Below are 14,625 nucleotides of genomic sequence, written 5' to 3' on the forward strand. Positions count from 1 at the left end.
TATTATGGTGTAATGTTATTTCCTTCATCCTCTCTACTATTTACTAATACTTTTTTTTTCTAATATTTTTTATTTATTTATTCATGAGAAAGAAATTATGCAAACATAACAGATATGACAGCATTACATTTCTTACAAAACACGAGACAAATAAAATTAACAATTACGTTTAGTGTATGCACAAAAACACTTTAGAATAGCAGCAATCGTTAAGTGGTACTACAGTTGGACGAATTAAAAGTGGCAAAAGAAAATAAATTAACATAATATAATCCCTGACTCTAGCTTAGCGTAGTTTCATGCAGCAGCTCTAAAAATAATAAAGTTGTTTCCCTGGTTGAGAAATTCGATTCACTTCAATAGGATTTGATCGGAAATTTCCGATTGAAATCTATCAAATCCTATTCAAAATTTTTAATCGGAATGAATCGGTTCCAATCGGAAAATAATAACAAAATAAAAACATTATTTGTCCGATTGGAATCGATTCATTCCGATTAAAAATTTTGAATGCGATTCAATCGGAAATTAATATTTTTATTTTTATGCACTTTTTCCAATTGAAACCAATTCATTCTGATTATACTCAATCGGATCCCAATCGGATTCAATCGAAATTCTTAACCAGGGTTGGTACAGAATGAGTTGTCTGAGTTCAAGATTTTGTGTATACACTAAACTTAATTGTTAATTTTATTTGTCTAGGGTTTTATAAGAAATGTAATGCTTTCATATCTGTTATGTTTGCATAATTTCTTTTTCATGAATAAATAAATAAATAAATACTTTTTTTTTTTTCTTACTATTATTATTGTTACTGTTTATAAGTAGACGTAAGATTATTTAGTAATAAATGCTTATGGTGATAAAGGGTTTGCTAAATGTGCACTTTATTTATTTATAAATAATTATTATGTTATAAAATAAAAGAAAAGTATCAAAAATACTTGGTAAGTATATTTTTTAGTTTTTTTATACAGTTTCAGATGACTAATAAATTTTAAATGATGGATAAATTGTTGGTTGTTTATAAATAAATTAACAAAAAAAATGAGTATGAGTTTCACGTACTCGAGAGATACATTTACGAACATATATATATATATATATATGTATGCGGGGGGAAGCGTTGAAACTTGTGTATTAAAATAGATCGTAAGGTAATCTTGGAATGCGTATAGGATAATGTGAGTCGACGTTCCGAAAATAAGCGGAAAAATATCAAACCTCACGGCCTAGAAGATTTTACGAGGTGTAAAGTGCTTTGAAATTACTCATAGTACTTTAAGAATTAACTTTGAATTATTTAACAATAAAATTTAATAAGATTCTATTTTATAACTATCTTCCATTCAAGAAATTATTTTGTTTTTTTACTGATTGAAATAATTAAAAATTCATTGAAAAATTTTTTATAAATTCAAAAATTATTTTTTTGTCATATATTTAATATCTAAATTTATAATGACATAACTAGATGATATAATTTTAAATAATCGCGCCAAAATCAAAAGTATTTTTATTGCGATTATATAAAACAAATAATCAAATTTTTGTGTAAACTCAGGGGTTACGATGAGCAATTTAAAAAAAACAATAAAAAAATTATGTATTTTTGAAACGATTACGAATCACACGCACACTAGGAGGTCGGGACATTGTGGGAGGCGCGAATGAAACCAAAATAGAAATTTCATCGGCGAAATTATCGCAAGAAATGTATGCCAACAACATAACGATTGTGTATTTTTCATTTGGTTAAATATAGTTTTTTTTGTAGCTATTATTAGTTATTAGTAATTAATCAAATTAAGAAGGATGAATAAATAATTATTTAAATGAAATACATTTCAGAAATATGTATGAATCACCGGTGGAATCGAGACTCAACTGAGACATCACCGGACGGTTCTAAATATGTCACTTTGAGTAATATTTTCACGTCAATAGGAAACTCATTAAATATTTTACGAAATTATGAGGCTAATTTTTTAAAAATAGAAGAAGCTAAAAATAATAGGTAAACATTGTCATTTTTTTCATATTATACAGTAAAAAACGAATCGTCAGTGTAAAAAAAACGTGTGTTGAATTTCTAAGTGTTGAATTTTTAACACTTTTGTGTGTCAATTTAACACACAGTATTTATCTTGTCTGAACTGTCGCAATCGATTGATTTTTTAACACACAAAAATGTCATTTTATTCGAGAGTAACACTTTTTATATGGTACTATCAAATCAAGACACAAAATATGTTGATAATAATGTCGACCATCACAAAAAAATTCTCGGAAAATTTTTATTTTTAACGTATACGTGTGTAACTTTTTGTTAACACTCACAACATGTTAAAGTAACATATAAATAAGTGTAAAACGTTCGTTTTATACATGATGAATGTTGATTTTGACGAATCCTTTTTTACTATATACCCCAGCAAAATAATAATCATATTTATTTTCATTATTTAAAATTATCATGGAATTATTCAAAACTAGATTTAATGACAAGGACCGTAGTTATGGAAGTGAAATTCAAGAATCGTACGAACAAGAAGACATTGATAGTGAAGATACATCGCAAAGTAATTACGAAGAGATAACAAGACGTTTAGAAGCATACAGTGACGTTGATTACAGTTATCCAGAGTTTTATTCGACAAATAAAATTACATATGAAAGTTTCAGTAGTCCAGAATTTTTCCGTCACTTTAAATTACCAGGTAATAAAATTACCCAAGTCCTTGGGATTTTATAAATAATTATTGTACAGTAAATTAAATAATTTATTACCATCGTAAAGTTAAGTTACAATTATTTTCTTGTATTTTATATTATTTTACTTCTTTAATACTCGGGTTTATTATTAGAACAAGTAAAGGATCAGATTGAAGATGAGAGTGAAAAATAAAAGTGAGAAGTAGAATGAAATGTATATGGGTTGAGATACTCTCGTTAGTAAAAATAAATAAATTTAAATTATTTGTTGAGTAAAGTAGCATAGATTGACACGCCATAACCACCCGTTAAGCAAATGATATTTATATATGGTTATATAGATAAATTATATATAAGAATACAAAAGAGTACAGCTCGAGATGATTTAAGTACTGTAACTAAAATTCAATTCGTTATACTCGAGATAAATTTTATGAGAGATAGACAAAGTAGAAGAAATAGAAGAAGAATTTTCACGATGACTCTTCTTCTTTGAATATATTAGTGTACGCATAGTGAACGGTCTCAGAAATAGTTAGAGCGTCACTAAAGTAAATGTTACCTTGAGACAGAGGATTATTCACTCGACACCTCAATAATAAATTTGGGAAATTCAATTAAGCGTAATTGTTACCTTGGCTTTATTTAATGAGATTAAATAGTTAAATTTATAAATTTTTAAATCAAAATTCATCGTCCATTTAATTGCCTATCTAATTTTTTTTCCTTTTAACTGTATCATCATACGGCTTATTTAATACACTACGCCAACAAGTTAATACATATATTATATATATTGTGCAAGTTATATTATAATAAACGTAACGTGAATCCTCCACGTAATGAAATGCGAAACTTAGCATTGTGTTATTATTGAATTGTTTGGATGAAATTACGAGATCGGAGGTTCACTTTGACCTACTGCCGCACACATTTTGATTTCTCGTCTTCCATATAACGAGAGTCATTATACCCATTATAACAATTAACCTGACTAACCAGATTTGCTGTAAAAAAAAAAATGATAAATAGGTTTTAAAAACTAAGACTTTTTTTTTTAAATAAAAAAAAAAAACGTGATCTAATTTACACACAAGTGAAGGAGGAGTTACTGTGAACCGACAATTTACGATCCGTAGAGTAATTTAAAACATTAATTGCAAGTCTTGTAGTACATGTTAATAATTACATCAGTATAAAATAATAATAAATTTAAAAAATGATTCAAAGTCATTAAGTATTTAATATTTATTATACAGAGGGCAAATGTGAAACGTTGGAAAAGTACATTGTACATTTTTGGCGATGAAACTTGAGTAAATAAATCGGCCAAATTTCTCTCTTTTATCGTATTTATGTATATAAAATTTTTATAAATCTTTGTAAGTATATAAAGATGCAACGGTAATACATGAGTGTGAGGTTTTTACATACGAAGACAAGACAAGAAGACGTAGGTGTATGTTTCTCCAGCATGGAATAAACGAGCGTGCGGTCGTACGCGTTCATGCAGGCACGCACGCCATGAATTTTCTTCTTCCTTCCTCTTTACGGTGAATGTAACAAACAGACAAGAGCACATTTTAACATTTTACACGGCCTTTATATATATATATATATATATATATATATATATATATATATATATATATATATATATATATATATATATACATATTATAAGTATAAGGAAGAAAGATAAATAAAATAAAAAATATATAATGGCACAGAGTTTTATAGTAAAGGTTTATAAGAAAAGGTAGATAAAGAGAGTAAAGAGATTGTATACAAAACGTATAAGCGAATCGTCGAGGGATGACAAAACTCTTGGCGGGAAAGGAAGTGAGACGGGAAATGCGTGCACGCGTGGGCACTTTAAGATAAAGAACCAGAAAATTAATTTGTGAATGAATGTCTGAGGTATTTTGCTCCGTTGTTCGATAATTTCAATACGTAATTATCTAAACAAAAAGAAATAGCACGAAAAAACAGAGTAAAAAAAAGTGCGATATCCGTACTACAAAATCATATTATTTTTAATTATTTCTTCTCTCTCTTACATTTATTTTAATTCTTATCTCCCATATATTTGTAAGTTCTTTTTCATCTTGTTAATGTTCTTCTTTTACATCTTCTTCTTCTTCTTGTTCTTTTCTATTTCATGAAGAACATGAAGAGTACTGAGGGATTGAAGAAATTACCCCTACTACTAACCCGGCTCTCTCACGTCGACGAGTAGGAGAGATCGTCTCTTCGGAGCAACGTATCCCGCTACCGGCTTACTCGCAATTCGCATTCGATCGACGTCTTGGTTTAAAGTGTCTCGGGGAAGTTTTTCGATTATAATGACTTGACGCTTTGCGAATAAAAAAAAAAATAATAATAATAAAATAAAAATAAATATTTGTTTATTTAAAAAATCAACATATTTTTATCAATAAATTCAAATGAAATTGTGGCAGGCAATTGAAAAAACGAAATACAGGCGATTTTTATTATTTATTTATTTATTTATTAATTAACGAATTACTGATACGCGATAACGATATTTTTATTATTTAAAAATAATATAAAAAAAAGGAATAGGTAATTTAAAAAAAAAAAATTAATACAGTGCAATTGGTTACGCTTCTGTGATTTAATTGTGGGTGCTATAGAGTAAATATTTATTATAGGAAGAGGAATTAAGTGATTTTGTATACCGGTTTACTTTATAATTATCAATATCATCTGGTTGGGAACGCAAACGGCTTTAAAATGAAGCGACAAACGTCGCAAAATCAGCAACAGCAACAGCAACAACAATTGCAACAGCAACAAATGTCTACGATGCAGCAACAATATAGTCAGCATAGAAGTGAACGACAGATTACAAGACAACAAATTACTACTCAGCAAAGAGGTCGGTTGCTGAAGACATATGTGGATTTTATAAATTAACGCGAGATAAAATTATCCATTAGTTATTACACTTTTCAAACTGTCTCTCCTCTTTAATTTTTATCGATTAATTTTTTATTATTAATATTAAAATTTTTTATTATTATCCTCATTATTATATCATTTAAAATCAATAGTTATATTACTTTATATAATTATTCGTGTTGAAAAATTTATTCCGCTGCTCTCGTTTGCCGAGATTCTATTTTTGTGCGAGAGCCCCAACGCGTGCCTCTCCATCTTCAACTAAAGATAGATCGTTTCTACGTCCGTGCCCGGTTTTAAAAAAATCCTTTCTAAGCTTACGGCTGTTTTTTTCCTCAATTTACTACCAAAAATCAAAGGCTCAGCTGTCAAAAATTTAAATGAAATATTTTTCTTAAGTATTTTTAGCACGAGCGCACGGAAATAATTTTTATAAATAGTGGAAATTATTTTGTTTAAGTCTAAAGATAAAACTGTGAGATGAAAACATAAAATAGTTGATTTAGGATTTGAGAAAAATTTTTTACTAAATAAAATGTCAAAGTATTTTAAAGATAATGTACAAAACCATGACTCTGCCAAATACTATTACGCTTTAACACGTTAGATATATCTATTTCCTTGCCAAATGTCGTTAATGTCACAAACAAATAGTGTTTTATGTGTCAAGTATTAATGCCACCGTTAAAATTGGTGTTGATAAACTGCTAGAAAACAAACTATTGCTAAATAATTAAATTTGCAGTTATCGCAAATATTCAATTCTTATAAAACAGAGTCATCATTATGAAGAATTTGAAAAAAAAATCAATAGTTCATTGAATAATTTATAAAAACACTCCATATATTTATATCTCATCTATCAGCTGATCAATCGACCGTCAATGAACGGTAGTAAATAATAAATAAAGTAAAAAAAAAGAGAAAACTGAATTGAGATAGTGGGGCAAAATAACAGGAAGGAATAAAAATAATAAATAAAAATAATTGGCAAAGATAAACACATGAAATAGAATTTTTAATCATGACTCGTAAATGTTATTTTGGTCAGTGACTAAATTATTTTGCGTAATATTATTTCGTCTTAATCCTCCGCAAATTTAAAAAAATTATTTGAATATTTTTGAATTTTTAAATTTATAAAAACCATAATTATGTCAAGTTGTTGTGGTACAGACAGAATTAATATGAGAATAAGAATAATAATAATAACAATAAGAAAAAGAGATGAAGAAATGAGACGAGAGCCACATCATGACTCGGGTAGAGCGCCCGCGCGTAAAGATAGTTGCTCCTAAAATGGGTCCCGGTAACGCGATCTCGTCCCGCACAAAAATAGTCTTCCCATTATCCCCGCACTCCACCAACTGAGATCCCTATTGCTTCTACGATTTTATACACACGAACCTGAAATGATGGTCATCGAGAAAATATGCATTTATACTCTATATATTCCCATTAATCTAGATTATTCAAGCTGTCAACTATTTTTTGACTAGTGTAATTAAAATTATATAAATACCTCATGGTTTATTAATACCCTCTAGCTAATACTCTAATTTTATATATAATTAAAATCAGGAATATCATTTCCTAGTCAAGTCATTGGATTAAGATTGTTTAGACTATGGAGGAGTAGTAAAAATTTAAAAACCGAGGTCAGCTAGATAGAGAATATTGTCTCTCCCTTGCTCAGAACTGTGGGCACGGCCTAATTTCTCAGTAGATATCTCATTTATTGTATGTAAGCCTGTGTAATTTTACTTAATTACTACTTGGACCAGCGAAACAGCGAGTTAATATGAAAACTTTGTCATTACATTCATCGGGCGTAACGTGGGCGAATTAAAAACTATCGTCATTATGTCTAAGTTTTATTTTATTATATTATAAATAACTTGATTTTTTTTTTACAGTGCAAGGGGAGTTGGTAATGACAACATCACCAGCACCAGTGTGAGTGTCATATTTCTGATGATTTATTTTTTAATTATAGCCGCGATGATAGTTTTATTTTTATTGTTCATTAATTTTTTTAGATTTACTGGAAGGCCCGGAGATCCCTCGCCGCCGATATTTGAGCAGATATTTAAAAATGCAAGGTTCGCGCAAGGTGGTAACGCTATTTTTGATGGAAGAGTACGCGGAAATCCGAAACCTAGTGTTTCATGGACACATAAAGGTGCTCCATTAAGAGAATCACAGAAAATTAGAATGTCGTATGATGAAAATACTGGAAATGTTACATTACAAATAAATCAAATTGGCCCTGGTGATGAAGGAGAATATACTTGTAATGCGCGAAATCAATATGGTAATTATTAAGTGAATTTTTTTTCGCAGGCAACTAGTACTCGATCACTCCATGTATTTGTAAATCAACATTTAGTAAAAGTTAGTAAATATAGATATACAAATACATGAATGATCGGATACTAGTTCCCTGATCGGGTACTGGGTCTGTTACCTATAGTAAAAATGATTAATATTGATAATTAAATTTAATAGGTGAAGCTATTTGCTCGGTATACATTCAACCTGAAGGCTTTGGTCCACCACCAAAACAAGGATACAAAGATTACCAGCAACGTTACTCGCAGACTATTGACAAACGTTATGTCAATGGCTCAACAACCACGACAATTACCACCGAAGAATTTAAAGTCGATACATTTGAGTACAGATTGTTGCGCGAAACTGAATTCCGTGAGTCTGTGACACGTCGTTACGTCGGTGAAGCAGATTCTCAAGTATCAACAACATTAGATCGTAGCTTAGGTCCTGTTGCGCCTCCACAAATAAGTCAGAAGCCGAGAAATTCAAAACTTGTTGAGGGTTCCGATGCTGTTTTTACTGCCAAAATATCCGGCAATCCCAAATCCAGGGTAAAATAATTTTATTACTGTCATAAATTACTGTTTCTTTAAGTATTAGAATATTAAATATATATATTTAATTACAGACAACGTGGTTTAAAGATGGGCAAAGAGTCCGCGACTCTCAGCGTATAGAAACAGTTCATTCAAATCAACAAGCAACTTTGCGTATCAGAGGAACGAATCAAGATGACAGCGGACACTACACACTATTAGCAGAAAATCCACAAGGGTGTACAGTGTCATCTGCTTACTTAGCAATTGAACAAGTTGATCAAGTAGATCATGCACAGCCGCAGTATATTCAAAGAGAAGTAATAAAAACTGTTGAAACAGTAGAAACAACTCCAGAAGCCGGTAAAGCCCTGCCGCCAAATTTCGTTCGCACTTGCGCAGATCGTGAAGTAACAGAGGGTAAAATGACAAGGTTTGATTGTCGTGTTACTGGACGTCCTTATCCAGAAGTGACATGGTACATCAATGGTTATCCAGTTGTCAACGATGCAACACACAAAATTCTTGTTAATGAAAGCGGCAATAATTCATTGATGATTACCAATGTGACACGATCTGATGCTGGTACTGTTACGTGTGTTGCTAAGAATAAAGCCGGTGAGACCTCATTTCAGTGTAATCTTAATGTCATTGAGAAGGAACAAGTGGTAGCCCCGAAGTTTGTCGAAAGATTCACCACGACTAATGTCAAAGAAGGAGAGCCGGTTGTTTTTAATGCTCGAGCTGTCGGTACACCGATACCACGCATATCCTGGCAAAAGGTAGACCCGAGTGATTTATTATTTACTCAATTAATGTTGTATTTAAACTGATAGTAATTTGTTTGTAATTATGAAGGATGGCGTGCCGCTAGCTCCTGGTCCTGACGTCCGCATTACAGCAGACAGCAGTGGAGCATCAACATTGGATATCCCCTACGCAAAATACACTGATGCAGCTTGGTACCAATGTACTGCTCAGAATATCGCTGGATCTACAGCGACTCGTGCCCGGCTCTTTGTTGAAACACCTAAAGGAGCGACCCCTGAACCAAGACGCCTGAATTTACCCCGACCGACTAAAGTCATCGAACCAGAGTAATTTAATATTCATTTTATTTTATAATATTGCGTTTGATAAATTGTTTTATTGTTGTCGTTTGCTGTGTATTGTGTACAGACCTGCGCCTGGTCCTGAAGTGATTTATCTGAGACACGTGGAACGTGCTAAGCCTTACTTACCTCCCGCTGAGGAAGACAGGATTTATCCACCTCCGAGATTTATCGTTCCACTACGAGATGTTCACCAAATCGAGGGTGGACGCATACACTTCGAGGCCAGAATCGAACCGGTGGGCGACCCAACTATGAGGGTCGAGTGGTACATCAATGGAAGAGTTTTAGAAGCCAGTAAGCATCACTTTAAATTATTCAAAAAATGCATATAGGGTAGAGGTAATATTTTAGGCTCAGTTTTGGACACGTGAAAAATTTTAATTAAATAATTTGTAGAAGATGCAGTAACACAATTAATTTTTTAAATCTGTTCCAAAATACTTTTACCCCACTATTAAAATTGAAACTTTATTTTATACTTTTTAATTAATTAAAATAAAGTATTTTTCTACCCTACATATATTAAAATTTGGATTTAAAAAATTGTTTTAATTTGTAATTAGGTTCTCGAGCAACTTCACTCTTCCGTTTTGGTTTTATCTCTCTGGACTTGATCAGCGTGGTACTCCACGACAGCGGTGAATATGTTTGCCGTGTTGTCAGTTCAACTGGAGTCGCTGAATCTCGCGCTGTCCTCAGTGTTACACGTAAGTATAAATATTCATTCGTAATTAATTTTTGTAATAATTTATTTACAACTTCGATAACAATTATTCAATTTATCAGCACGTGCAACAATTGAACAAACAAGTCAACATCCAGACAGCCTACGATACATACAACAGCTTGAGGATTACTCAAAATACCAAAGACAAGAGAGCATTGAAGATCAATCATCCCAACGTCCGGTCTTCATTCGTCCACTTCAGGAGCTCGGTGAGCTTCAAGAGGGCCGTAATGCTCATTTTGAAGCTCAACTTACTCCTGTCAGTGACCCCACTATGAAAGTTGAGTGGTATAAAGATGGAAGACCAATCACAGCTAGTAAGAATTATTTATCTATAAATAAATATGTTTATTATTAAATATTATAAACGTATTTTTTATTTATTTAAAGGTTCAAGAATTACGACAATCTTCAACTTCGGATACGTCTCGCTTAATATAATGCACCTACGGGCTGAAGATGCCGGTTCTTATACTGTCAGAGCTGTGAATCGTATGGGAGAAGCAATAAGCACTGCATCTCTTCGTGTCTTTGGTATGCAATTATTCAATATATACCCATGAGCTAACAATTTATTCTTCAATTACTCTACAATGTATATAATTAATGGACTTTATAATGATAGCACGCACTAGCGTAACAGCAGACCTTGGAATACCTGAACAGCAAAAGTATATTGAGGCTGCTGAAGAATTGGAGGCATATCAACAAGCTATGCATCAAAAGTATGTTAGAGAAGAGCCAGAACCAACGAGTCCACCGGAATTTAAATCACCAATTAAAGATCAGATAAACATTCGCGAAGGTGGTTTCGCTCACTTTGAGGCCCGCTTAGAGCCTGTGGGTGATTCTAATCTTCGTGTTGAATGGCTCAAGGATGGACGCCCTGTTGAAGCCAGTAAGTTTTGTTTTCTATCGTATCAACTCACCTGTTCGTTATCTTAAATCATTTAATTTGCTTATTTAAAGGTTCAAGAATCACAACTTTCTTCAACTTTGGATACGTCGCCTTAACCCTGAAATACGTAACAATTCACGACGTCGGTATCTATACTTGTCGTGCGTACAATAGCGTCGGTGAAGCCCAAACAATGGCTCAGATGAGTGTAATAAGTAAGAACGACATTATTTACGACAGTCAACATCCACAAGGTCTTCAAAAGATCCAGAGTCTTGAGGATTCAAGTCGTTATCAACGGCAGATATCGGAACAAACCCAGGTAACGCAGAAGCCTCGGTTCCTGGGACCGTTGAAGGGAACCAACAAGATCGTTGAAGGACAGAGGGCTCACTTCGAAGCTCGAGTTGAACCACAGAGCGATTTGTCGATGGTAATTGAGTGGTATCACAATGGAAAGCCCATCACCGCTGCTAATAGAATCCAAACTTATCACGATTTTGGCTATGTCTCCATTGACATTCTTCAAGTTCGTTCTGAAGACGCTGGTACTTACACTGTCATCGCTAGAAATGCACTTGGAGAAGCTCGTCTCCAAGCTACTATGGTTGTTGAAACTCGCTCTGGCATTGATACCACCAGCATGCATCGCGGAGCTTACGAAAAGACTCAGCGTCTTGAAGAATCTAGATTTGTTGAGCCGCAATATCATATTGAAGAGATCTCCAAGTCAAAACCGATCTTTGTTCAGCCACTGAGTGACCCTAAACCTGTCAGTGAAGGCAAGAATATTCATCTTGAATGTCGTTTGGAACCTATGGGAGATCCTACTATGCGTGTCGAGTGGTTCCAAAATGGCCGCCCTGTTACTGTGGGTTCTAGATTCAAGACTTACTATGACTTTGGATTTGTTGCTCTGGATATCGTCCACACAACTGTGCTGGACTCTGGAGAATACACTGTCAGAGCCACTAATCATCTTGGATCTGCGCACACTTCTGCATGCGTCAGAGTAATTGGTAGATCTGACGTCGTCACTGAATCTCAGAACGAACAGTCTCTTGAACAAATTCAAATGCTGGAAGATTCATCTAAATACCGAAGACATATACAAGAAGACGTTACTGTAGTCCAGGCTCCGCAATTTACTCGGCCACTTCACAACATCGAGACGGTTGAGTTGACCAACGTCCATCTTGAATGTCGCTTACAACCCGTTGGAGACTCGACCATGAGAGTCGAGTGGTTCGTCAACGGATTACCTGTCACTACTGGCCACCGCTTCAGACCTTCTTACGAATTTGATTACGTAGCCCTAGATATTCTTGGTGTCTACCCAGAAGACTCGGGTGTTTACACATGTCAGGCACGTAATCAACTCGGAGAAGCAGTAACTTCCGGTTCTGTTCGCGTTCACGCTAAAAAAGATTTGATACTCGAGTCTCAACATCCTGAAGGATTGGAACGAATTCAATACCTCGAAGATGCTTCGCGTTATAAAAGAAAGGAACTCATTGATGAAGTTGTTAATGTAAAACCTAAATTTGTAACTACTCCGAAAAATCAAGAGAATCTTCTTGAAGGACAATATGCACACTTCGAGTGCAAGCTCGAGCCTGTAACAGACTCAAACTTGAAGGTGGAGTGGTTCAAAAATGGACGTCCGGTCACAATAGGTACAGTTATATTTTTTTTTAATTCATCATTATAATTGTAATTATAGTTTTAGTTTTTCAAACTGATATTTATGCTTATATTTATTTTTAGGACACCGTTTCCGTCCCATTCATGACTTCGGTTACGTTGCACTCGATGTGACCGATCTGATTGTCGAAGACTCCGGTAAATACACCTGTCGCGCAGTAAATTTAGTCGGCAGTGACGAAGTCAGCTGTATTTTAAGCTGTCGTTCAACAGCTCAAGTCCTCACCAACACTCAAAATGAAACGGGTCTTGAGCAAATCCACTATCTAGAAGACCGGAACAAACATCGCCGACGCGAAGTAATTGAAGAAACAACAACCCAAGCTCCAATCTTCACTACATCTTTGAAGAGTGTCGAAATAAAAGAAGGCCAACGCGCGCACTTTGACTGCCGTTTAATTCCCGTTTCCGATTCGACTATGAAAGTCGAGTGGTTCCACAACAACATACCAGTTAAAGCTGGTTCGCGCTTTGTCGAGACCAATAGTTTCGGTTTCGTCGCACTGGACATCATGTACGCGTACCCAGAAGACGCTGGCACTTATACTTGTCGCGCTAAAAATGCCATCGGCGAAGCAATCACTTCAGCAACAGCTGTCGTGCACTCAAAGAAGTCAATCTACATGGAGTCCCAACGCGAAGAAGTCTTGCAACGTCTCCACCAACTTGAAGACCACTCAAGATACCAACGCAAGCAGGTGCAAGAAGAAACTGTATCTCAGGCTCCAGTCTTCACTATGCCGATCAAAGATCTCCGTGTTGCTGAGAATCAAGCAGCTCACTTTGAAGCCCGAGTTATTCCTGTTGGAGATGCTCATCTCAAGGTTGAGTGGCTTCGCAATGGTGTTCCTATCGAAGCTTGTAAGTTTTTTAAATTTTTAAACATTGAATTAATTAATTAACTATTCAATTAATTAACTAATTAATTTATTTAGCTAATCGCGTAACAACAATGCACGACTTTGGATACGTCGCTCTCAATATGAAATATGTCAACCCAGAAGACTCTGGTACTTACACCTGCAGAGCTATTAATGATCTAGGAGAAGCAGTGACATCTGCAACGCTATTCGTTCAATGTAAGTGGTATTCTGTTGACATGATTTGAACCCACTATTCAATTACTCATTGATTCTGAAACAATAATGATAATTCGTAATCAATTTTCCGGGCTTTCAGTAAATTACACTTAAGTGTTTATTCCCCTGAGCTTATAAATTTTTTTATTACACGCATTTTTTGTCCATCAAACAGCCAAAGCAGCTCTGCAGCTTGAGTCGCAACACGAGACCGCATTGACAAAGATCCAGGCTCTGGAAGACTCAAGCAGATATCAACGTCGCGAGGAAGAAGAAGTTCTTGTTAAAGAAAAGCCGCGTTTCACAGTTAAACTGAACGGTCCAACGAGTTTAGTTGAAGGGCAAAGCGCACACTATGAGTGCCGTATTGAACCCTATCCCGATGCTACCATGAAAGTCGAGTGGTTCCATAATGGACAACCACTTTCCACAGGACACAGATACAGAACAACATGTGACTTTGGATTCGCGGCTTTAGACGTTTTGACTGTCTATGCTGAAGATTCCGGCACGTACACTTGCAAAGCCACCAATAGACTTGGCTCGGCTCAGAGCTCTATTGAGCTTTCTGTTAAATGTAAGTCCACAA

General features: G+C 34.3%; 1 protein-coding gene across 12 annotated transcripts in view; it reads left to right on the forward strand.

The window, feature by feature from the left end:
* Window positions 1-1,857: 1,857 nt before the first annotated feature.
* The window catches only part of LOC130673769 (titin), an 86,915-nt gene continuing 74,147 nt past the window's right edge, over window positions 1,858-14,625 (forward strand). For 9 of the 12 annotated variants that reach the window (XM_057478952.1, XM_057478953.1, XM_057478954.1 and 6 more), the window contains exons 1-16: window positions 1,858-2,020; window positions 2,500-2,723; window positions 7,560-7,599; window positions 7,683-7,957; window positions 8,152-8,528; window positions 8,606-9,295; window positions 9,372-9,610; window positions 9,693-9,922; window positions 10,192-10,335; window positions 10,415-10,672; window positions 10,746-10,889; window positions 10,981-11,253; window positions 11,325-12,929; window positions 13,021-13,818; window positions 13,893-14,036; window positions 14,212-14,613. In XM_057478952.1, the coding sequence (XP_057334935.1) occupies window positions 1,863-2,020; window positions 2,500-2,723; window positions 7,560-7,599; window positions 7,683-7,957; window positions 8,152-8,528; window positions 8,606-9,295; window positions 9,372-9,610; window positions 9,693-9,922; window positions 10,192-10,335; window positions 10,415-10,672; window positions 10,746-10,889; window positions 10,981-11,253; window positions 11,325-12,929; window positions 13,021-13,818; window positions 13,893-14,036; window positions 14,212-14,613 (6,001 nt within the window). In that variant the 5' untranslated portion in view covers window positions 1,858-1,862. Of the gene's footprint in view, window positions 2,021-2,499; window positions 2,724-4,984; window positions 5,621-7,559; window positions 7,600-7,682; window positions 7,958-8,151; window positions 8,529-8,605; window positions 9,296-9,371; window positions 9,611-9,692; window positions 9,923-10,191; window positions 10,336-10,414; window positions 10,673-10,745; window positions 10,890-10,980; window positions 11,254-11,324; window positions 12,930-13,020; window positions 13,819-13,892; window positions 14,037-14,211; window positions 14,614-14,625 lie in introns of those variants that run through there. The other 3 variants (XM_057478956.1, XM_057478957.1, XM_057478955.1) reach the window with 3 other exon arrangements.

Source organism: Microplitis mediator, chromosome 8, assembly GCF_029852145.1.
Source record: "Microplitis mediator isolate UGA2020A chromosome 8, iyMicMedi2.1, whole genome shotgun sequence".
NCBI classification, from domain to species: domain Eukaryota; kingdom Metazoa; phylum Arthropoda; class Insecta; order Hymenoptera; family Braconidae; genus Microplitis; species Microplitis mediator.